Consider the following 22,736-nt stretch of genomic DNA (forward strand, 5'->3'; position numbering starts at 1 on the left):
AAAATCGTGTCCAAAATTCAACCCAATCGGAGTTACGGATCTCTGGGAATATAAGAAATGGTGAAAGGGCAGAATCTAGGAACGCAGAAACAGAGAGAGACAGATCCAATCTCGAAGGGTCTCTCGCCCCTCCCATGCCATGGAGACCAAGAACCAGAGGGGAAACCCTTCTCCCATCTAGGGAGAAGGTCAATGAAGAAGAAGGGGGGCTCTCTCCCCCTCTCTTCCGGTGGCGCCGGAACGCCGCCGGGGCCATCATCATCACCGCAATCTACACCAACAACTTCACCTCCATCATCACCAACTCTTCCCCCCTCTATGCAGTGGTGTAACTCCTATTTTACCCGCTGTAATCTCTACTTAAACATGGTGCTCAACGCTATATATTATTTCCTAATGATGTATGGCTATCCTATGATGTTTGAGTAGATCCGTTTTGTCCTATGGGTTAATTGATGATCGTGATTGGTTTGAATTGCATGTTTTATTATTGGTGTTGTCCTGTGGTGCTCTCTGTGTCGCGCAAGCATGAGGGATCCCCGCTGTAGGGTTTGCAATATGTTCATGATTTGCTTATGGTGGGTGGCGTGAGTGATAGAAACACAGACCCGAGTAAGTAGGTTGTTTGCGTATGGGTATAAAGAGGACTTGATGCCTTATAATGCTATGGTTGGGTTTTACCATAATGATCTTTAGTAGTTGTGCATGCTTTCTAGAGTTCCAATCATAAGTGCATATGATCTAAGAAGAGAAAGTATGTTAGCTTATGCCTCTCCCTCAAATAAAATTGCAATAATGATTACCGGTCTAGTTATCGATTGCCTAGGGACAAATAACTTTCTTGTGTGACAACAAGCTCTCTACTAAAACTAACTTAGTTGTGTCTTTATCTAAACAGCCCCTACTTTTTATTTACGCTCTCTTTATTATCTTGCAAACCTATCCAAAAACACCTACAAAGTACTTCTAGCTTCATACTTGTTCTAGGTAAAGAGAACGTTAAGCATGCGTAGAGTTGTATCGGTGGTCGATAGAACTTGAGGGAATATTTGTTCTACCTTTAACTCCTCGTTAGGTTCGACACTCTTACTTATCGAAAGAGGCTACAATTGATCCCCTATACTTGTGGGTTATCACATCGCCACCTCGCTTCACCACCGCTTCGCCGCCTCCCGCCGTTGTCGACACCTCCCACCGCCGCCTCGCCGGAGTAGCCGCGTCGCTGCCGCCGGTCCCCCCCCCCCCCCCCGAACTGGTGTAAGACCGATAAAACCCCGTCCGTTTTTTTTCTTTTAAAGCTCGGTTTTATTTTATCGGTTTATTATTTAGGTTATGTTATTTAGTGAACGTTCACCCGATTCGTTCTATTAACAAACGAATTCGTTCGTTAGTTTCTGTTAGCGAACGTATGTTCGTTATATTTTTCTTTTTAGTTTAATTTTCGGCCAGGGACCCATCCATAATTATTCTCATCACAGATTAGTCCCTAATCTTTAAACCCTCACTACTTTTTGCTCGTTTATCCAAATCCAGTGAAACCAACGCCAAAATCTTCATCTTGTTCCCCTCTGTACAGATAAACAACTTGAACATGATTTTGAAAATTTAAAATTTGGTTTCAAGTAGATTTGAATTAGAACTTCTTTTGATCGTAGTTTGAGTTCTGTAACTCCGATTCGAGCGATTCTTTTTCCATCTCGAAGCTCTTCACTTGAACTTTCTGTTTAGGTCTTTTCTTTTGGTTTTACCTTTGCATATTATGCTTAAGTGCTTACGTATGCTATTGTTTGTTCACGATAGAGTTTCCGGAGTGCGAGGCTTGCTACTACGAATCACTAGGGTTTTCCGATCGTCAACAAGGCAAGTAACACTTTGATCATATCCCTTTTACCCAGTTTTTATCCATTAGTTTTAAACCCTCAAACATTGCATGAGTAGGACTTTGATAACATGTGGGTATTGGGAAGTAGTTGATGAGGTAGGAACCTATTGTCTTATATTCAAACCCCGGGTATTTACTATGTTATGATTGCACTATTTTGCTATGATCGTAGACGTGGTTGGGTTTGTGAGAATCATGAAAGATGTGAGAGTTATTTATAACTAAGGGAAACTTAAGGTGGCTACTTTAATGCACATCTGGTTGGACTGGTTGTGGGCACCTGGGGAATCCAGTGTTGTCCTAGGAGATCCCGAAGAACCCGTGTGATCATCCTATGGAATGCCACCCAGGCTCAAAAGGATCATAGTATTATTCATGCTAGAAACTTCTGTGTGCAGCCACAAGCCATTATGGGCTCTGGCATAGTTGAGTAAGTTGTGGGAATCCTTTCCATGATGGGCTAGCAGATATAGGGGAATTTTAGGTGTACTGGCATATCTATCGGTTAAGGGGACCTCTTCTGAAAGACTATGTCTCGGTCATCCATTTCTCAAACATCATGCAGTGCGAGAAATACAATGGAGGAGATCGAGTCTTGTGGGGAAAAGTGCACAAACCTCTGCAGAGTGTATAAACTAATCATGGTTAGCCATGTCCCCGGTTATGGACATCTTGAGTATCTTGTACTTGAATTATTGTTTAATCTCATCACTCTACTTAATGAAATTGTTGGGTTATAAATGCTAATTTGGGATTGAGTTGGGGGTACCTTCTCAATAATTTCATCAAAATTTGTATTTAAATAAAATATATTCCTTTGTTGTAGGGTAAAATTAGCTTTATGCAAATGATAATCATAGAGCCTCCACCAGCCAAATATGCATGTAGTGATAGCTGTTATTTGTTCATTGCTCTATGGTGTTATCTTGCCAGCATATTCCATGTGCTGACCTACACGATTGCAACGTATCATGTTGCAGAGTTTTCAGATGAAGAGTAAGGTGCGATAGGTCGTTGTCATGCACTCAGTTTTGCCGTGGAGTTGGATGGACTCATTTATCTTTGAAGCTTCCACAGTTATTTATTTTAGATGGCCTTCGGCCATATTATTGTAATAAGTATTGTTTTTGAGACACTCGATGTAATAAGTGTGTGATTGAACTCTGCAATAAATCCTCGAGTATTGTGTGTGTCAGTAATACCGATCCAGGGATGACACTTAAGCACAGAGACTACGGTTCATTAGGATCGGATTGCTACAAGGGAAAAACCAACACAAGCTCAAGAAGTAGCAGTCTCCGTGGCTTTGGTTATCCCTAACCCTATCTTCTTACTTGTGTTTTACTTTGGTCTTTTGACCTTGCATTCACTATATATGTTGTTGTCCTCATTATATTGTGTTGGCTATTTCCTTGAAGAGATTATTTAGGCCTACACTTTATATCCTGCAACTCATACTTGCTACTATTGATATATCTTGTGTTTAGTGTGAATTGCTAACTTGTGTCATACACTTACATATCTTGTGATATTGCTCAAGTAAGTTTGTGTAACGTACTTGTGCTTGTCAGTATCCTTGTTCTTCTCACCTCATTTACATTAAGTTATTGGTGCACTAATTTGAGCCTAGTATATTTAGCATTTGTGCTTGAAAAATATCCGCTTAATTTATTTCCACATTAGGATAAAGTCAAATCTGTAGAAGTTTTAAAAATGCCTCTTCACCCTCCTCTAGGCGACATCATGATCCTTTCAGTGTTGTAGTCGGCATATCTGTGCGACCCCCTTTCCTGATTGATTTTGGATCGGCTCGGGGATCAGGGAGTACGTTGGCAACGCCAAGCCCAAGACCTAGCTGGCGGATTACCTTGTGGCACTTCAGATTGGTGGCGGCAACAAGAATGTCGTTGTGCAGAAGTTATCTCTCTACATTGAGGCGGCTTGAGCCTGCCTCCACAACCTACCAGAGACAATATCTACAGCTATAAAGACCTTGAGGGTGTTTTGTTCAAGAATTTTGAGGGCATGTATAAGCGCCCGGGAGGCTACCAGGAATTGATGCTTTGTGTATATAGACCCAAGGAGACTACTCGAGATTGCATTTAGAGATGGCCTCAACTCCGCAATGTTGGATGGTGTTACAGAAGATCGAGCAATCATTGATTCCTAGCAGGATGTGAGATACGAGCATCTCCGATTCAAGCTTGGGCGAACTAAGATGACCACCACGACAAGGGAGGCTTCGCCCGCGCCCGCGTCCCATGCGTCATGGACCCTTGAGGGAAACCTGTCGGGTGTGCGACGACCTTGGAGATCGAACGATGCGGAGAGCACCAGGAGCTAGTCGCACAAGGCCCGGGCACAACGAATGGCGCGGAGGGCACTCTTGTGCGGCGAGGCCCCTAGGAGGCGGGTACTCTAGCATCCTTTATCGGAGTGTTTTTCCTCTGCGGCGTACCTTCTTGTGCCAAACTTCTAAAACACGCACACACTCCCCTCAAGTTCATTTGGGAGGTCGCCGAGCTGACACCTTCACAAGTTCACAAACAGAAACCAAAACTAGTCGATAGTTGGATGATTAGGAGGGTGGTTATACCTCAGCCCACCAGAGATCAAATATTAGGTTTGACATATTTGTGTTTTATAAAGGCAGAATATTACTACAGGGGAAGACGTCGCTCCCGCCGATAACGATACGTCTATGATGACTTCGTCAGTCTCAAGACTTGTCGGTTCAATATTTGAAAAGTGCTCCTGGAGATAAGGTGTGCGTGCATGCATTCATAAATATGATTGTAGATGCGTGCATGTTAACGTCTACATATGTACTCAAAATTCTTTTTTATTTTCTTTTTTGGAGTAATGTGTTTCTATAGAAAAATCACACCAGGAATATGTGCAGTTTATTTCTATTTTCTTTTTTGGAAAATTTTCAATCTAATTCATCTTAATCATTGATAGTACAACGAACATCATAAATAATAAAAATTACAACTAAATCTGTTTTTTTTCTTTATCGTCCAAGCAAAGCACGTGATAGTCACGGGCGCATCCCACCTGTGGAATGCATGTAGTATATGCGCAGAGGATCCGGGCGCTAAAACATGTGCTGCACTCGTGCTCTGGTAGGAGCTGTCACGCACGCGGACACAGGACAAGCCTGAAGAAACAAGGTCGCCATGCATGCTTCGGATATTCTCATGCACCAACCATCTCATACTCCTACACGGATACACCCTTCTGCAGTGCAAGCCAAATCCTTCCCTTCCATGCATGCTTCTCATCTTCCTATGCGCATGCGGTGTCAAGTAGAAACACTGCAGCAGTAGAGTTTTTTCTTTTCTTTTGCGAATTGCAGCAATGGAGAACAGCTTTGCGTGGCGGAGCAGCGGATCCCAACGCCTTTTTTTCTTTGCGGATCCCAAGTTCCCAACCGAACGGCGCCCCACGCGACGCAGCCGTGCGTGACGTCGCCCCTCCGTGCTTCTGCCTGCGCCATCATTGACACGGCCAAGGAAAACGTAGCCCGGGGACGAGTACAGCACCCAGCTTTGGTCTGCACCCTGCCCCCTCTCTCCTGTAACGGACACGCACGCACCACCTTTTCAAAAAAAAAAGGTGGTGCATGCGTGTCCGTTGCAGGAGAGAGGGGACACGCACGCACCACCTAACAGAATCAATCAAAATACTTTCTTCTCTCGAAATAAATAAATAAACAAATATTTTTTTGCGGGTATAAATAAACAAACATTAGTACAGTATAAGTTGGAAGGAACGCGGTTTTGTAATTCAAAGATCAGATGCTTCCATTTTAATTTATTCTTTGAAATTCTGATATCAGACGCTTGCAATTTGATTTTTTCCTAAACATGTCGAACAAAATCAAAGTGAAACCTCTTTTTTGTGTGTGTTCATGATGAGTGTCCTACACAATTTCCACGTGTTCCCTCCACCTACTTTACCATGCGTAAACATTAGTAAGTTGGAAGGTACACGGTTTTGTACTTCAAAGATCAGATGCTTACATTTTAATTTATTCTTTAAAATTCTGATATCAGATGCTTGCAATTTAATTTTTTCTTAAACATATCAAGCAAAATCAATCAAATGAAACTTTTTTTCTTGACAATTCATAGTGAGTGTCCTACACAGTTTCCAGGTCTTCCTTCCACATACTTTACCATGTGTGCGTCTCATGATCGCATTTTTTAAGGAGAAAGAAGATGATCTGAACCTAGTGGATACAGTGGTATGGTGGCTGTATAGCGCCGCTAGAGATGAGTCATGCCGCTGAAACCTAAGATAACCTTCATTTTTTTTCTCTCTTCTTGGCCCCTTAGATCTCTTGAATTTGTATCCGTCGGTCCAGGAATCAAAATGTTTCTCTTTGCAGAAGGAATAAAACTTCTTGAAGAGCTTGGAGGAACTAGACACAAAAGGCAATTCCACCACAAGTCACCAAATTGACTTCATTATATCTACATTTTGAGTGCTAAATTAAAGGGTTCATCTCCATCCCTATGCATGTGTAGATTTTCAGGGAACAACTAGCGTGGCAATTTGTTACCACCTTTCACTAAAATTATTTAAATTGTTTGTCCGCCCCCACTACATACATACACGGTCTTTCATAGATGCAACGGGCATGGACGGTGTTGTCGGTGCAAGCCCGACAAAGCAGGACATGTTACATGCCCAACAATAGCCGACAATATAAGCGTTTAAGATGCTTAGTGGTTGGGGGTGCATGCCAATGCTCGAGAAGAAGTTGGATCCAACATTGCAGAGGAATGCCTAGGCGTTGCCGACCGACGAAAAAGACAACTATGTTAGACGTTTGGCAGAAAGGCGACACGACATCGTTAGTGACTAGCGGTGGTGAAACCATGGAATCCAGCTATTCAACCAGCATCGGCGTGTGGTTCGCTAGTTAGCGGTACACAGGGCGGCAACTGCGGGCTGGCGGTCCTTCCCTTCCCCATGGGAAAGTGATATAGATGTTGTCAGGAATTTCAGCTGAAACCTGAGAGAACCTTTATTTTCTCTCTCTTCTTGATCCCTCAGCTCTCTTGAATTTGAATCCATGCCGGTTGGGGAATCAAAATGTTTCTTTTTACAGAAGGAATAAAACTTCTTTAAGAGCTTGGAGGAACTAAACACAAAAGGAAATTCCACCATAATCATCAACTTGGCTTCATTATATCTCTATCCTGAGTGCTAAATTAAAGGGTTCACCTCCACCTCCATTCATGTGTAGATTTTCAGGGAACAACTAGTGTGGCAATTTGTTACCACCTTCCAATAGATTTATTTTTTAAATTGTTTGTCCACCCCCACTACATACATGGTCTTTCATGTGTCTGATGAAGCGGGTCTGGACCGTGCTACCGGCGCAAGCCCAAAACGAGACAAAGCGGGACATGTCGCATGCCCAGCAGTAGCCGACAATATAGGCGTTTAAGATGCTTAGTGGTTGGGGGTGCATGCCAATGCTCGAGAAGAAGTTGGATCCTACATTTGCAGAGGAATGCCTAGGCGTCGCCGACCGATGAAAAAGACAACTATGTTAGACATTTGGCAGAAAGGCGACACGACATCGTCAGTGACTGGCGGTGGTGAAACCATGGAATCCAGCTATTCAACCAGCACCGACGCATGGTTCACTAGTTAGCGGTACACAGGGCGGCAACCGCGGGCTGGTGGTCCTTCCTTTCCCTATAGCAAAGTGATATATATATGTTGTCAGGAATTCCAGACAAAACCTGAGAGAACCTTCATTTTCTCTCTCTTCTTGGTCCCTCAGATCTCTTGAATTTGAATCCATGCCGGTCGGGGAATCAAAATGTTTCTTTTTACAAAAGGAATACAACTTCTTTAAGAGCTTGGAGGAACTAAACACAAAAGGCAATTCCACCATAATCACCAACTTGACTCCATTATATCTCTATCCTGAGTGCTAAATTAAAGGGTTCACCTCCACCCCCATTCATGTGTAGATTTTCAGGAAACAACTAGTGTGGCAATTTGTTACCACCTTCCACTAAATTTATTTAAATTGTTTGTCCGCCCCCACTACATACATACATGGTCTTTCATGTGTCTGATGAAGCGGGCCTGGACGGTGCTGCCGGCGCAAGCCCAAAACGAGACAAGGCGGGACATGTCGCATGCCCAACAGTAGCCGGTAGTAGAGGCGTTTAAGATGCTTAGTGGTTGGGGTGAATGGCAATGCTTGAGAAGAAGTTGGATCCGACATTGCAGAGGAATGTCTGGGCATCGCCGACCGACGAAAAAGACAACTTTGTTAGATGTTTGGCAAAAAGACAGCATGCCGTCGTTAGTTAGCGATGGTGAAACCATGGAATCCATCTATTAGCCCAGTACCGACATGCGGTTAGTTAGTTAGCGATACATAGGGTGGCGACTGTGGTGTGGTGGTCCTTCCCTTCCCTATAGCAAAGTGATACAGATGTTGTTAGGAATTCCAGCTGAAACCGGAGATAACCTTCATTTTCTCTCTCCTCTTGGTCCCTCGGTTCTCTTGAATTTGTATCCATGCCGGTTCGGGAATCAAAATGTTTCTTTTTACATAAGGAATAAAACTTCTTAAAGAGCTTGGAGGAACTAAACACAAAAGGCAATTCCACCACAATCACCAACTTGACTTCATTATATCTCTATCCTGAGTGCTAAATTAAAGGGTTCACCTCCACCCCCATTCATGTGTAGATTTTCAGGAAACAACTAGTGTGGCAATTTGTTACCACCTTCCACTAAATTTATTTAAATTGTTTGTCCGCCCCCACTACATACATACATGGTCTTTCATGTGTCTGATGAAGCGGGTCTGATTAAAGGATTCACCTCCACCCCCTTACATGTGTAGATTTTCAGGGAACAACTAGCGTGGAAATTTGTTACCACCTGCCATTAAATTTAAGTTAAATTGTTTGTCTGCCCAATACATACATACACGATCTTTCATAGGTCTGATGCAGCGGGCATGGACGGTGCTACTGACGCAAGCCCGAAACGAGACAAAGCGGGACATGTCGCATGCCCAACAGTAACCGACAATAGAGGGCGTTTAAGATGCTTAGTGGTTGGGGTGCATGCCAATGCTCGAGAATAAGTTGGATCCGACATTGCAGAGGAATGCCTAGGCGTCGCCGACCGATGAAAAAGACAACTTTGATAGACGTTTGGCAGAAAGGCGACACGACATCGTCGCTGACTGGTGGTGGTGAAACCATGGAGTTAGCTACTCAACCAGTATCATCGCGGGGTTCGTTAGTTAGCAGTACACAGGGCGGCGACTGCGGTGTGGTGGTCCTTCCCATCCCTATAGCGAAGTGGTACAGATGTTGTCAGGAATTCCAGCTGAAACCTGAGATAACCTTCATTTTCTCTCTCTTCTTGGTCCCTCGGATTTCTTGATTTTGTATCCATGCCGGTCCGGAATCAAAATGTTTTTTTTACAGAAGGAATAAAACTTCTTTAAAAATTCGGAGGAACTAAACATAAAAGGCATTTCCGCCATAATCACCAAATTGACTTCATTATATCTCCGTTTTGAGTGTTAAATCAAAGGATTCACCTCCACCCCCGTGCATGTGTAGATTTTCTGACAACAACTAGCATGGCAATTTGTTGCCACATTCCACTAAATTTATTTAAATTGTTTGTTCATCCCCACTATATACATACACGGTCTTTCATGGGTCTGATGCAGCGGGCATGGACGGTGCTGTCGGCGCAAGCCCGAAATGAGACAAAGTGGGACATGTCGCATGCCCAACAGTAGCCGACAATAGAGGCGTTTAAGATGCTTAGTGGTTGGGGTGCATGCCAATGCTCGAGAAGAAGTTGGATCCGACATTGCGGAGGAATGCCTAGGCGTCGCCGACCGACGAAAAAGACAACTTTGATAGACGTTTGGCGGAAATACGACACGACATTGTCGCTGACTGGCGGTGGTGAAACCATGGAGTCAGCTACTCAACCAGTATCGCCGCGGGGTTCGTTAGTTAGTAGTACACAGGGCGGCGACTGCGGTGTGGTGGTCCTTCCCTTCCCTATAGCGAAGTGGTACAAATGTTGTCAGGAATTCCAGCTGAAACCTGAGAGAACCTTCATTTTCTCTCTCTTCTTGGTCCCTCGGATTTCTTGAATTTGTATCCATGCCGGTTCGGAATCAAAATGTTTCTTTTTATAGAAGAAATAAAACTTCTTTAAGAATTCAGAGGAACTAAACATAAAAGGCATTTCCGCCATAATCACCAAATTGACTTCATTATATCTCCATTTTGAGTGTTAAATTAAAGGATTCACCTCCGCCCCCTTGCATGTGTAGATTTTCTGCAACAACTAGCATGTCAATTTGTTGCCACATTCCACTAAATTTATTTAAATTGTTTGTTTGCCCCCACTATATACATACAGGGTCTTTCATGGGTCTGATGCAGCGAGCATGGACGGTGCTGTCGGCGCAAGCCCGAAATGAGACAAAGTGGGACATGCCGCATGCCCAACAGTAGCCGACAATAGAGGCGTTTAAGATGCTTAGTGGTTGGGGTGCATGCCAATGCTCGAGAAGAAGTTAGATCCGACATTGCAGAGGAATGCCTAAGCGTCGCTGACCGACGAAAAAGACAACCATGCTAGACGTTTGACGGAAAGGCGGCACGACATCTTCGCAGACTCGCCGTGGTGAAACCATGAAATCCAGCTATTTATAAGTACCGGCTCGCGATTCGCTAGTGAGCGGTACACGGACGATGACAGCGGTGTGGTGGTCCTCCCTCTCCCTATAGCAAAGTGATACAGATGTTGTCAGGAATTCCAGCGGCCGACCGTGAATTAGCAACGCCGAAATAGTGATGGACGTTCCATAAAACAAAAATGACATACTTTGCGTCCAAGGGCGCTGAAATTCCCGAGCACAAGGAGGTGTTTCCCGCAAAAGCGCAGCCCGGCGGGCGGGGAATACGGGGGGAGGAGAGAGAAGGGAACAAAGGAAAAGGAGGCAGCAGGCGGGCGGGCGGCTCGCCTCAGCCTCAGCCTCAGCCTCACCGTAACGGAGCAGCTCTGTCTCTCTCTCTCTCTCCTCACTTTCCCTCTCCTCCCGAAAAGGCAAAGCGGAAAGGAGGCAGCAAGAGAGAGAAAGAGGCAGCACGATACGAGTAACAACCAGGAGAGAGAAACGAGGAAAGAGAGAAGCAGAGGCAGAGGCACCTCCCTCCCCCTCCCCCTGCCGGCTTCCCCTGCTCTCCCCCTGCGCCGGTCGGCTGCAGCAGCTGCTGTCCCCTCCCCCTCCCCCTCCCCGATCCCCATGCTCTCCCTCTCCTAGCCCGCCGCAACGACCAACCACCCTCCCCGCGGTTGGCTGTCCCCCTCGCCTCCGATCCGTCTCCGGGGATCGATCCGCACTTCCGCACCGCACCGGGCCTATATATAACCCCTCCCACCACCCCCGCGCGCCTCCCGCCCCCGAACCTTCCAGAACCTCACCGAGCTCTCTCCCCCTCCGGCAGCAGCTTCTTCCTTCCCTTCGGGATGGCCGTAGTCGAGACCTCCGCCGACCACGTCGCCCCCGCCGCCTCCGACCACGGCGCCGCGCCGTACCGCGCCTCGTCGGAGGGGGGCGACGCGGGGGAGCGCGAGATGCGGGATCTGGAGGAGCTCCTCTCCAAGCTCAACCCCATGGCGGAGGAGTTCGTCCCGCCTTCGCTCGCCGCGCACCCCATGCCGCCGCCTCCCTACGCCGGCTACTACCCCAACGGCCCACCCGCTGCCGGCTTCGCGCCGGTCGCCTCGCCGGGCCACCGCGGGGTCGTCGGCTTCCCCGCCGCCGACGGCCGCGGCAGGGTAAGGAGACACGAGAGTCCTTGTGTTGACCTTTTCGATCGCGGGGTGTTGCCGTTCGGCCTCTCTGTTTCTTTCTGTCGCCGGTGCTCGTCTGATCTGCTCCTTCCTGCGCGCAGAAGAAGTTCGGAGGGTACGGCGGCGGCTACCCCCACGGCGGCAAGCGGCGGGTCAACAGCCGCACCAGCCAGGCGCAGCGCGACGAGGTGATCCGCCGGACGGTCTACGTCTCCGACATCGATCATCAGGTCAGCTCACGGATCCATGCCCGCACCTTCCACTGTTGATTCTGCCTGTGACGAGCCTCCTTCGCCCCCGTCCCTTATTAGACTCTGACATTCACGTTACCTCCGCAACCGCACAGAGTTTGTTCACCTGTTTATTGGTTTGGTATCATTTTTCTATGTTCCTATTACTGGTTGTCATGATCGGTCAGCTAGATTTCGGCTTGTGTGACTTCTGCCGGGCACGTGCTGTTCAGATGGGATAAAACGTTAGCAGGGTTGAGATCATAAGATGGGATGGGGCTGAGAGCAGGTGGATACTGGATACGCCAGCGGTTGCTCCTTTTGATCATCCTTTTCTTGTTTCGATAGATTTGGATGCCACTTCTCACTGTGGTAAGTTTTGCAGTTCTTGGTCATTACTTTTGTATAGAGTCTAGAAAGTCGCATGACTATTTTGCCATTTATGTGCTTGGGCGACGTGCAGCTAACCTGTACTCATCTACTGTGTTCTTATCCGATTTTGGGTGGTTATTCTCCTGATTTCTTCACGTAGTGTATGCACCTCTACTGACTATTCGTGGCATGTCTGGTTGGTTTGATGCATGCACCATCTGTATCGGTTTGCTATTAGATTTCTTGTTGGATTAGTCTATGCAGTGCATTCCTGGAAGTATCTTATTAATGAGCCCTGCTTTCGTGCTCCTTTAGCAGTTCATTGAGTAGGCAGTCTGTTCCTTCTTTTTTCTGAAAGACCTAGGTAGTGTATTCCTGGTAGTGTGTTCGTTATGGGCCATTGCCTTGATGTTCCTTGTAGCAGTTTATCTAGTAGGTGTGTATTCATTTCTGTTTAGGAGGGCAGTGTATTCCTGCAAGTGCCTTATTTAAGATCCTTGCTTTAATGTTCCTTTGATGGAGTGATCATTGGAAGGAACAGTAATAATTCAAACCATGCCCTATTATATACTGCTTGGTACAAATGACGTCTCAGGCCTATTCCTGTATTCATGCAAGAAAGCTAGATTTGAGAGTGGATACATGCAGATTTACTGTCTGGTGGAACACAGATGGGGCCAGCTTTAATGAATCTCAATAATGGGCATGCAAAGTTACTTTGATTTTTTTAGGGGTGTTTTTTTAGGGGTATGCAAAGTTACTTTGATGTATTTGATACTCCCTTGGTTCCTAAATATAACCCTTTTAGAGATTCCAATATGGACTACATACGGAGCAAAATGAGTGAATCTACACTCTAAAATACTCCCTCCGTCCCAAAATTCTTGTCTTAGATTTGTCTAGATACGGATGTATCTAACACTAAAATGTAACTAGATACATCCGTATCTAGACAAATCTAAGACAAGAATTTTGGGACGGAGGGAGTATGTCTATATACATCCGTATGTAGTCCGTATCGAAATATCTAAAAAGTGTTATATTTAGAAACGGAGGGAGTAGATGCCTTGTGTATGCTTGTTGACTTATTAGCTCACGATGGTACTTTGTCTTTTTTGGTTCTGGTATGCTATTCTAATTTCTTTCTCAAAAAAGTCTTAATCTTGTTTACATCTATGCTTAAGATCATAGTTATCATGATGCTTCTCATATTTACATGTTGAAATGCAACATGTACACACTTGATTGGGATTTGCACTTAGAAAGATTTAAGCTTCTAGGTGGCTGATATGGTTTACTTGTGAGCTCAGTTGTTCTAGTGCATGTTGATTAATGCCAGTTAGATATATGTATCGTTTCCAGGATTCAGAAACCTTTTTCTAGAAGAGGTATTCTCTAGAACAATACAGTTGCCATGTTTGTAAGAGACATGCATACTGTTTGTGAAGTAAGAGGCACACCATCTTTACTTTTTGGCGTGCCTCTGTTCCACAATGAAAAGAAGCACCTTGTTTCTTGTAACTTAGTGTTTACATATAATTTTCTACTCCCTCCAATCCATATGAATTGTCGCTGATTTAGTACTCCGATCCATATTACTCGTCGCTGGTTTAATGAGTACTAAATCAGCGACAATTAATATGGATCAGAGGGAGTACCTTGTAATTGTAGTAGTAGTGTGCGTAAGTTATGCACTGAAGAGTTCACTGGCTATATATTCTCATAATGGTGGTTACGTTTTTGGGTCAAGCGTAGTCATTTGGAAAATGCACCTTTTTTTTTTCTTTATTCAGACAACATAGTACGTACTTTCTACCTCGTAATAGCCGTGTTCATGTTTTTTTCATGTTAAGACATGTACTAGACATGTTCACTGGTTTTGCCTTGTGTGATAGTGAACTTTCTACCTCTGTACATGCCGACTAGTGAACTTTTGGCTGCAGTTCTGCAGAAATATTCCAATTTTCTCAAAAATTCAAAGATCTCCAGAAATCCTCGTGCATGTAGCAGATTGCTACTGTTTGGAGGCAGCGCCTGCTTGTCTGCTCCACGAAGATCCTTCAGGCCTAATAGTGAGATATGGGATGGCATATGATTATATGAAATAAAATAAAATTTCTTGTATACAGAAACTTCTTAGAAGGAAAAGGAATTCGTAGTCCACCAGAGGGTTTATCTGATAGATCAATTCTGATTCATCACCCGCATTTTCTGTTGAATAGATGAGTGGTTTTGGTAGGGTGATAACATATCTGACATGTATTTTACTCGAATACTGGACGGATCATAATGTTGCAACTATTACGTGGTATTTTAGCAAGCTCATTTTTGGCAGCGCTATGAGAATGAGGCGAGTTAGGTCAGTTTGTGGTTGCCAACTGTGTTGCGTTTGCTTCCCTTATAATCTGCTGTTGGAAATTAGCCAGAAAGATATGCAAAAGCGGGTCAGAGAGACACAAAAATAGCCTAAAGCAGGTGAGGCAAACAGGATTGTGATAATCCACCGCAATGCCAAACACAGCCTTAAAAGAGTGTTTTGGCTCTTTGAGAGCTCTTTGAGAGCATTTTTCCTTTGATTACATACCCTACACTGAGCTCTTTTTGGAAAGAAAAAAAGTTTCTTGAATCCACAAAAGGTTCTAATGGAGTGGAGTTATACATGTACATATAGACGTGTAGCATTTATGCACAAATTTTATCAATATATCTTCTCAGTTATGGTGTACACAAAAAAGAGAAATGTGTAGATCAAAATAGAGTAACCTTTGCTTTTTTGGAGCCACAAATATGTCTTCTTTTGTGTAGCCTACAAATTAATGTACTACCTCCGTTCCAAAATATAAGTTTGTTTTGGTAGGCTTAAACGTCTATATTTTAGAACAGCGGTAATATTATTTAATAATTTTCTACAGTTATGTAGAACACATCCATATGTATCCACTGGCAAGAGTTCTTTTGAAAACCTCTAAACTTTCTGCACTTGGTCCTCTGATGTTTATTCCCATATGGTGTCTTTTTTATAATTTTTGCATCTGTCTTTCCTCATGTACTCTGTAATGTTATGTTGGTTTGTTGGTGATAGGTTTAATTTTGTCTATTGGACACTTCACAATTAGTTATTCACTTATTTGTTTGTGACTTGGCTGCTGTGATACTTTGTATATTTGATTAAGTTTCTACGCCTAACTTGTGGAGTTTGTTGAGTTCATTTGTGTTGCCTTTGCAGTTAGTTATCTATCACTGTTACATTGTGTCAGCCATTTTTCAAGTCTTATATCCTCTAGTTGCACACCTGCAATTATATGTAGGCTAATTCGTTATATGTTTCCTCACATTTAGGTCACCGAAGAGCAACTGGCAGCACTATTTATCAACGTAGGGCAGGTACACTTTTTGTTTTTTGTTTACATTTACTTTTTGAGAGCACTGAATAATCTGATTTTTTTTGTGAAGGTTGTGGACTGCCGCATGTGTGGGGATCCAAATTCAGTTCTTCGTTTTGCTTTCATAGAGTTTACTGATGAGGGTAAGTGGTTGAATGATAATTGAACATGCTTAGGTCAATTTGTCCATTGATTAATATACTGTACTATTGCAGAGGGTGCAAGGGCTGCTCTAAATCTGTCAGGAACTGTGCTCGGATATTATCCTGTGAGGGTTCTGCCATCAAAAACTGCAATTGCACCAGTCAATCCAACGTTCCTGCCCAGGGTAAGCTACAGTTTTGGAATCCACATATTTGTCTATGTATCGCTGTTCATACTTATCTATATGGATGTACGCCTGATGTCTAAAAAGTGCCTCGTCTTTATCTTCAGTCTGATGATGAGCGTGAGATGTGTGCAAGGACCATCTACTGCACAAACATTGACAAGAAGGTTTGCTAGCCTACCGTTGCACTCTGTATCTCTATACTCTTTGCACCGATGTTTCTATTTTATTTGATGCACTTGGTGCAGGTCTCTCAGGCAGATGTGAAACTGTTCTTCGAGTCAATATGTGGAGAGGTTGGTGACATGTCACTTCAAACTTCCTTTCCTTGTCATAATTTATTCCATATATGCTGTGCTGCAATCAAAATGCAGTTCAAGGGACATGCTCATTCACTCATTGCAATATCTCCCTGACAGGTCTATCGGCTGAGGTTGCTTGGGGACTACCAGCATAATACTCGCATTGCCTTTGTGGAGTTTGTTATGGTTAGAATTACTTGCCCATTTCGTATTTTTCCAAATCATCACAATATATTGCCTTTTTATTGTATTTCTAGTATTACTCGTCATGTGTGAGAAGGTTGAATCCTATAATGCTAAGAGTGTTGCCTGCAAATTATATCATGAACATCCATAGCCTCGCGTATGTTTGCTTGAATCATGGTTTCCTGTATTGTTCACATAGTAGAAAACATTTACCACTACGACCAGATTTGATTTCTGGCTAGTTGTCGTTTCGAGTCACGTAGGGTTTCAGCCTTAATTTCCCGAACCACTAACGCCAGAAGTTGGAATGAACTGGCCTTATGTCCATGTTAGCTTTAATCAGATGGATAAAGTTAGCCAGAGAACAGCTGGGAAATAGTCGTGCTTAAATGAAAACTATGGTTTGATTGGGGTACATTAGATTTCTGTAAGGAGTGTTTACATGTGGCTGTTCTCCTTTTGTTTAATACCCCTCCCCCCCCCCCCCCCCCCCCCCTGTTCCAAATTAGTTGTCGCTGATTTAGGACAAGATTGTACTCCCACCGATCCATATTGTCTTAGATTTGTCTAGATACGGATGTGTGTAGACATGTTTTAGTGTGAGGTACATCCGTATCTAGAGAAATCTAAGACAAGTAGTAATATGGATCGGAGGGAGTATTAAATCAGCGACGACTAATTTGGAAAGGAGGGAACATATATTAGTCTTTTCCTGAACATTACTTGCTTTATTAAACTCACAACTATGGTTGGTACTCTATTATGTTATGAGTTATGATCTGATGTCCTGATGTGTAGCATTGCATGTCAGTTTAGGTGGATGTCTGAAGATCATTTCTTTAAACCTGAAGTGGTCCCAAGTACTCTCTCTATTGAGAAGTTATTAGTTAGCAAGATCTACTGTTGCTTGTTGTCCTCGTGCTTAGCGCATTAACTTGATCTTAGTCAGCATTGTTTGTTGTTCTGGATAATCTCTAATCGCTATACGTGTGCTGTAAAAATGGCTCTGTTAGTTACATTTTCTTGGATTTTGGGGCCTTTCGACGCAGGGTATTTTGGGAAATGAAGTTCTTGTGTGTATGCAACTTCTTTCCTGTTGTAACAGCAATGTCCTTGGCTAGTCCTTTGTGGCATAGTAGTAGTGGTGGTATTTTTCATTTCACAACTAAGTTCAGCCTGGAGGTTCATTTGTTTCTTAATTTTCAGGCTGAAAGTGCTACAGCTGCTCTCAACTGCAGTGGTGTTATACTGGGTTCCCTGCCAATAAGGTAAAAAGCATGGTCTTAATTCAACTTTGTTGACCCAACTGTGAATAAAAGCCTATTTAGTTCTGGAAATAACGTGCTGCCTTGCTGATATTTCAGGGTGAGTCCATCTAAGACTCCCGTTCGTCCCCGTGCTCCTCGGCCAATGATGAACTAGAGTTGTAGGTACAGGAGGTGCCAATGGCACTGCTTATATATAGAGAGATCGACATATGTGAAAGAGAAATTAAGATATGTCTTTTCTTCTAAGTTATCCGCTCGAGTGTCTTTTTATTGTATCGCCGGTAAGTATCAAGACTCGAGCGGAGGAGGGGAAAGGAAAAATTAGAAATGGTTGGTCGGTGTTTACCTTTTGCACATAGAGCTTCTTAGAAGCGGGCCTGTTGCTCTTGTCCTTGATGCAGCAAGGCGAAACTCGTGAACTTTTGTCTTTGTTCAGTTGTTGGTGTCTTGTTTGCTACTACCTGGAAAGTTGCAGCAAGTCGTTTACCTGAAAAATGATGAGCACTTGCCATTATGCTGTGCCAATTCTGTCGTGCCCCTGGTATTTTTGTTTGCTGATGCTTATGCTCTTCGTGTTCCCAATATTCAGTCTGCACACGAGCAGTTCAACATTATCCTTGGGTTGCTCTGTAAATATGCTCGTTGTATAAATTGCATGTTATTAGTAACTTCTGAAACTGGAGCCAATGCACATAAGGGAAGGAGGCGTTTCCGGCTGGGATACGACGGTTTTTGTGGATGTGAAGCGTTGTATCTGACAGAAAACAGAATGTCGGAACCAAAACGCTGCTACTGTTTCCAAAAGCGCTGTAATTGGGAGAGGCATTTTCCCGCCCAACCAAACGCGTCGTAGTATTCATCTTAGGTTTTATTTACTTTTGATCAGCTATGGCAACCGCTCAGAAATTGTTATTTGCTGGAACGTTTAAGGTCTGTCTTTTTGCCATGGAATACTAGTAGAATCCATTTTTGTTGCTTGTGGTGTGGGTAGCCCGCGAGTTTAAGTTTACCTAGAGCTTCCCTCAAAATGGAAAAAGTTTACCTAGAGCTACAAGTTTAACCAAGAAAAGTTGGTTCACTTTTCTCATCGTGTATAACGTTGTCCATAAAGCATGCCAGTGAGATGTTCCTTGCACATTGCGTGCACTCTTCCGTGCTTGTGCCCTTGTCAGGTTCCATCGGCCGGGCCACCCATTGTTGTTGTCTGCCACCACGCACGAGCGAACAGCGGTACAGAACTACGCGGGCCGTGTGTGCATCTCCATCTCATTTCATCTCATCGGCTGCAGTATAGTACGTGCAGTGAGCCGAGCCTTTGTGCCGGTCCCGATATGTGAGGTGGATCCTGCCTGCCACGGGCCACGGGAGGGTACCAAGCGCGTGCCGGCGCGTGCGATGCGTATGCAGGCAGGAGGGACCGGACGGCCGGAAATGGGCTGGGGCGCCAGGAAAAAGGCGACCGACCGCGACAGTTCGACGCCTACGGGTCGGTCGAGGGGCCATCGCGTCCATCTATCTACGCAGACTCAAAAAAAAAAGCGTCCATCTATCTACGCTGCTACAGCCTACAGGAGCCGGGACCAAGGAGGGCGGGCGGACGACACGCGGACATGATCATCATCCCACGCGCCAGATCTGCTCAATAATTTACCAATAATCCGTTCCCCTGTCTCTCTATGCTACGCGGGCTGTAGCTCCGGCCCCAGGCTCGAACGAAACCTCTAAAACTCTCTTCGCGAAAACAAATCCCGACAACGGGATTTCACATCGGCGCAGCGCAAACCCAGCACGCATCTCCCAGGCTGCAAAAATTCGCGACGGCTCCATCCTTTCGCGCCGCCTGTCGTCTCCGACCGACGGCCGAACAGAAAAAAGGGCGGCAAAGACAACTGGATGATGATCCAACGGCGAGAGACGTGCATCAGCGGTGTTGTGCTGCGCGAGCACGCCGCGTGTCGCCCGCCACCGGACGCCGTGCGGGCGGGCGCGGCTCTTCCTCCTCTATCCACTATCCGTCCCTTGATCATCGGTGAGTAGTACTAGTAGCTGGATAACTTGGTGTGAAGATTTTGTCAAAAGTCTCGTCCGCGTGCACAGTGTGCTTGCTGTTTTGCACGGAAGGGAATCGGAGCATGCAGATTCAGCTACAGTGCACGCCAGCGTGGCCGCCTCATGCCCATGCGTGAGCCCTGCTCGCGTATATCGTCCATACCAGCTGCGACGTGACGCCGCCCGCCAGATGACGCATAGGTCTCATCTCAAGATCGTTGGGTCAGACCACATAATTCTTTTTTTTTTCTGCGGGAAGACTACATAATTCTTTGGAAACAGTTTCTTCCGCGTCTAACTCTTTTCCCAACTGCGTAATCAGCCAGAAAAATGGCACTCCCTTCGTCCCATGACTCTTTTTCCAAGATGGAAAAAGGTTCTTCCTGCCTAGCTTCCATCCCGACAGCGCGACTAGAGTCGTTGGAGGATGTGTGAAGGTGTGTTTCTGGCGAATCTGGTGGGATTCGGTCGGTGGTTATCTGTGGTGGATCCGCTCGAATTTAATCTTTGTGTGTCTATGTTTGTATGTCTTCAGGTTAGATTCTTTCGATCTACGCTTCTCTTCATCGGGATGGTTGCTATTCTGGTGTGCTGGTTCTACGAGGTCTTAGCACGACGACTTCCCGACTGTCTACTACAACAAGTTTTGCTCAGCTCCAGCGAGACAAGGGTGTTGACGGCGGCGCGTCTTCGGTTCGCTTTAGTGGTCTATGGATTGGGTGTAATTTTTATTTTTTTATGTTCGTTGTACTGACACGAGTAATGATGAATAGAATGATAGTTTTTTGTAAAATAAAAAGTAAAATAACAATTACTATGTGTATAAGTTTGTGTAGTCTTGGCAGGTCCATCCAGTCTAGAATACTGCAGCCCCACAGTATTGGCACAGCTGTATGCAACAGTTGGTGTTGTCCCCCTGGCCTGGCACTTCCCTGGTTGGTTACGTACACAGGCTGCTAGCTGCATGGCCGTTGGATTCTTGTCTTGTCAGCTGTACGGGGTTCAACAAGCCTTGATGAGAAGCGTACGAGGGCGCCATGCGCGCGTCACCACATCAGCTGGACCACGCCTACGTTCCTAGTTGTAGTACCAGTACGTGCGCGACAGCCTCCTCGGCCTGCCTGTCTGGCTACCGCTCCTCTCACTGCTCCGCACCTGCGTGCATATGCGTATGTTGGCTAGCTCAAAGTAACAAGTTTCGATCCCGTTTTAGAGGACGGTTTGGTCACGTGGAAGCTGACATGATGCTGGCGCGGCATAGAAGGCCCTCTGTTTTTGCTCTGCCACGGGTAACCTCCTTGTTCAATTAAGCAACAACCCATGTGTTATATGGTTGCATGCAACAAGATACTCTAGTGATTTAAACGGTCTTACATTTATTTACAGAGATGTTTAGGACTACTACTCCCTCCATCCTTGAAAGTGTGTACTTCGGATCAAACTATCTCAAAGTTTGATCGAGTTTGTACAAAAGTATATCAGTGCTTGTGAAATTAAATAGGAGTATAATGAAAATATGTTTATCATGAATCTAGTGCTACTAACTTGATAGCATAAATGTTGGTGTATTATTGTATAAATACAGTCAAATATAAAAAAGTTTGATTTTTCAACAAAGTTGGAGGTACATTTTCATGGATGAAGGGAGTAGTTGCCAAGGGAAAGAAAATCTCGATATATATCTTGGTGTTGATATGTAGTCCGAACGGCCGGGAGCGTTGCTTGCACACAACAACAATTCTAAGTTGCTATGCGCAAAAGGAACCGATGGATCGGAAGCAAGGCAAGCAACGAGCAACAACATGGATGCATTATTAGCATGATCCAAATTAAACCAGCTAGCGAAAGCTGGTATGAACGACATAATAATCATCACCCTATAGCTGCTAGTGCTTGTGTTTCTTGCCGTCTCCACCCATTCGATCGATCACGCGTAGCGTAGCCATTCTCTTGACGCTTGTCCAACGCCATGGATTCGGTTGCTTCTTGAGTTTGCTTGTGCACATGCATGCATGGAGGCCGGCTTCAATTCCTTCATCGTCTCGCTCGACGGCACATATATATGCGAGTGCGTCTGGTACAAGTGTGCATACACCACTTTCCTTGTTTGTTCCGTGAAGAGGTAGATATACATCACATGGGGAGCTGCGCGTCCAAGGACGACATGGCGGCGAGGCCGAGGAGCGCGGCGGTGCATCCGTGCCCGTGGATTATGCCGATGGCGCTGCCGGTGCCCGGCCAGCGGGTCGCCGTGCGGATGCTCGCCAGCGAGTTGCGCGCTCTGCATGAAGCCACTGGTAGGGATACCAGCGGCGGGGACGCCGACGCCGGCATCGGCCGTGCCATCCTGGACGGCTGCGTCGCCGGTCGGTGGACGTGGTCACCAGCGTCCGCGTCCTACTTGGCATTGGCAGGCTAGCCACCCATGGTGTGCAAGCAGTCTTGTGTACATAAATACGTAGTACATATGAATTCGCGAAAGAAAGAAAAATACTTGTATGCACATAGCTTCACAAACCACCTGATCAATTCGTCTCTGTACGTACGTAGTAGTTGTAATTATGGAAAGACGAGTTGGATTTGTGGAACAGATTACATGTTCCGTTAGTTCATCGCATGGCTTTGAGTACTTGCGACTTGCGACCCATGTACAAAAGGCGCACCATCGGATTCCAATTAGGCAGCTAGGAGGCGATTCATCAGTCCTAAAGCTAACAAGCTTTATCGCCATGGATTGGACTTTGGACACTGACAGCGATGTTACCCACTAACACACACGCGCGGCTCTCTCTCACCCATTCTATGTGCGAACCTTTGGCGTTCTTGGACGAACTGTGTGGTAGGTGCATGCATG

General features: G+C 45.1%; 1 protein-coding gene across 5 annotated transcripts; it reads left to right on the top strand.

The window, feature by feature from the left end:
* Positions 1 to 10,919: 10,919 nt before the first annotated feature.
* LOC123147556 (polyadenylate-binding protein-interacting protein 11) lies at positions 10,920 to 18,358 on the top strand. 5 transcript variants are annotated; one of them, XM_044566829.1, is made up of 10 exons: positions 10,925 to 11,749; positions 11,866 to 11,994; positions 15,706 to 15,750; positions 15,820 to 15,892; positions 15,965 to 16,077; positions 16,185 to 16,244; positions 16,335 to 16,373; positions 16,497 to 16,565; positions 17,772 to 17,833; positions 17,930 to 18,358. In XM_044566829.1, exons 1-10 carry the CDS (start codon positions 11,438 to 11,440, stop codon positions 17,985 to 17,987), a joined length of 960 nt encoding a protein of 319 aa, XP_044422764.1. In that variant the 5' UTR covers positions 10,925 to 11,437; the 3' UTR covers positions 17,988 to 18,358. The 5 variants fall into 5 exon arrangements, with proteins under 5 accessions (XP_044422761.1, XP_044422764.1, XP_044422760.1 ...); XM_044566827.1 differs by having other exon boundaries at positions 10,930 to 11,749; positions 16,326 to 16,373; XM_044566828.1 differs by having other exon boundaries at positions 10,930 to 11,749; positions 15,706 to 15,741; positions 16,326 to 16,373.
* Positions 18,359 to 22,736: the final 4,378 nt, after the last annotated feature.

The sequence above is a fragment of the Triticum aestivum genome, chromosome 7A (assembly GCF_018294505.1).
Source record: "Triticum aestivum cultivar Chinese Spring chromosome 7A, IWGSC CS RefSeq v2.1, whole genome shotgun sequence".
In the NCBI taxonomy this organism is placed as follows: domain Eukaryota; kingdom Viridiplantae; phylum Streptophyta; class Magnoliopsida; order Poales; family Poaceae; genus Triticum; species Triticum aestivum.